This window comes from Teleopsis dalmanni, chromosome X (genome assembly GCF_002237135.1).
Source record: "Teleopsis dalmanni isolate 2A chromosome X, ASM223713v2, whole genome shotgun sequence".
Taxonomy (NCBI): domain Eukaryota; kingdom Metazoa; phylum Arthropoda; class Insecta; order Diptera; family Diopsidae; genus Teleopsis; species Teleopsis dalmanni.
This window is the reverse complement of record NC_051848.1, coordinates 102016309-102017678: the sequence shown is the minus strand read 5'-3', so window position 1 is coordinate 102017678 and position 1370 is coordinate 102016309. Positions and strand designations below refer to the sequence as shown.

The window sequence follows — 1370 nt, the reverse complement described above, 5'->3', positions numbered from 1 at the left end:
CAAGTGATTGCGCGTTTGAAACCCGTCATCACCTATAAAACAAGTGGGGGTTGCTGATGGTCTTATTGCAATTTTCCTCTGCACAAGGGCCAGAAGAGTGCTGTATTGCTGTTGAAAAAGCACTCGCTTGTTTTTTGCAAGAGGCAAAAAACAATGGAGTAAGTGCTGATGTATTAGAATCTTGTCCTTCTCGACATGGTTTAAAATCAGCGCTTATATCCCTTGATGGTGAACAAATTCAAGCGTTAATCGATGACTGGTGTGGCACAATTCAATGGCAGTGCCAGAGTCCACTTCGTCCGAAACATAAACGTAAAAATTGGTTCCCTGATGTTATTCCATTTTCACCGCTGACCGAAATTACTCAAAGTGAAATAGAATATGAATTTATCAAAGCGCAAGGACCTGGCGGGCAACATGTTAATAAAACCTGCTCTGCTGTTCGAGCAAGACATATTGCCAGTGGGATCTGTGTGAAAGTTCAATCTGAACGTAGTCAACACGCAAACAAAAAGTTAGCTAACCAGCTAATTAATTGGAAATTAAGTGAATATCAATCACAACAATTAAGTGACTTAGATAAACAAAGGCACCACTCCCATTATCAAATTGAGAGAGGTAATGCGATAAGAATTTTTTCTGGTAGCGAGTTCAAGCGCCTGAAATAACCTTTCGATGATGGCTATACCAAGGCACAGTAATAATCATTGCTGTGCCACATATTTCATGACGTTGTCTTAATGATAAAAATTAAACTGAATAAATTATGATAGCCTATTCATGGCCAATTACGAATGTAATAGTTGCCGTATTTTTTACATTTGGTTCATATAAGCTACGGCTATTTTTTTCAGCCCAATAGAATTCAGACATTTTCTCCGATAGTATCAATTCGCCATGATCAGGCTCAGTATTTCGCAGCTCCGGTTGATACTCAACAATGAACTCATGGTAACTCGCTGTTATTTCTCTATCAATAGAAAATGGATAGTGATGTTTCAACATAAAACTTTCTAGCTCATTAATTTTAGTTGAAATAAAAGAGATATCAATTTCAAACTGCTGAAGACGTAAAGCTAACTCTTCTAAGTAGACCCCATTCCCCCTATTATCATTTTCTAAATAGATACAGAGGTCTAGTAACTTTTCTTTTTCGTCTCTTTCCTCATAAAGTTGATTCAATTGTGAATTATAGTAATTAATAACATTTTCTTTTGAAATTTTATAATTATTGATGCTGATATTGATTTCTTTTTCCATTATTTTTACTCCATTTATATTGATTAAAAATATAGTAACGGACTCAAATAACTATACCATTGTTATTTCCTTACCAATAAAAGCTAACTCAGTATGATAAAAATACAAAC

General features: G+C 35.2%; 1 protein-coding gene across 1 annotated transcript; it reads left to right on the top strand.

Moving 5' to 3' along the window:
- The first annotated feature begins 56 nt into the window (after positions 1-56).
- Positions 57-668, top strand: LOC119688869 (putative peptide chain release factor homolog). The gene has a single exon (XM_038103529.1). The coding sequence runs from the start codon at positions 57-59 to the stop codon at positions 666-668; it is 612 nt and encodes a 203-aa protein (XP_037959457.1).
- The last annotated feature ends 702 nt before the right edge of the window (positions 669-1370 follow it).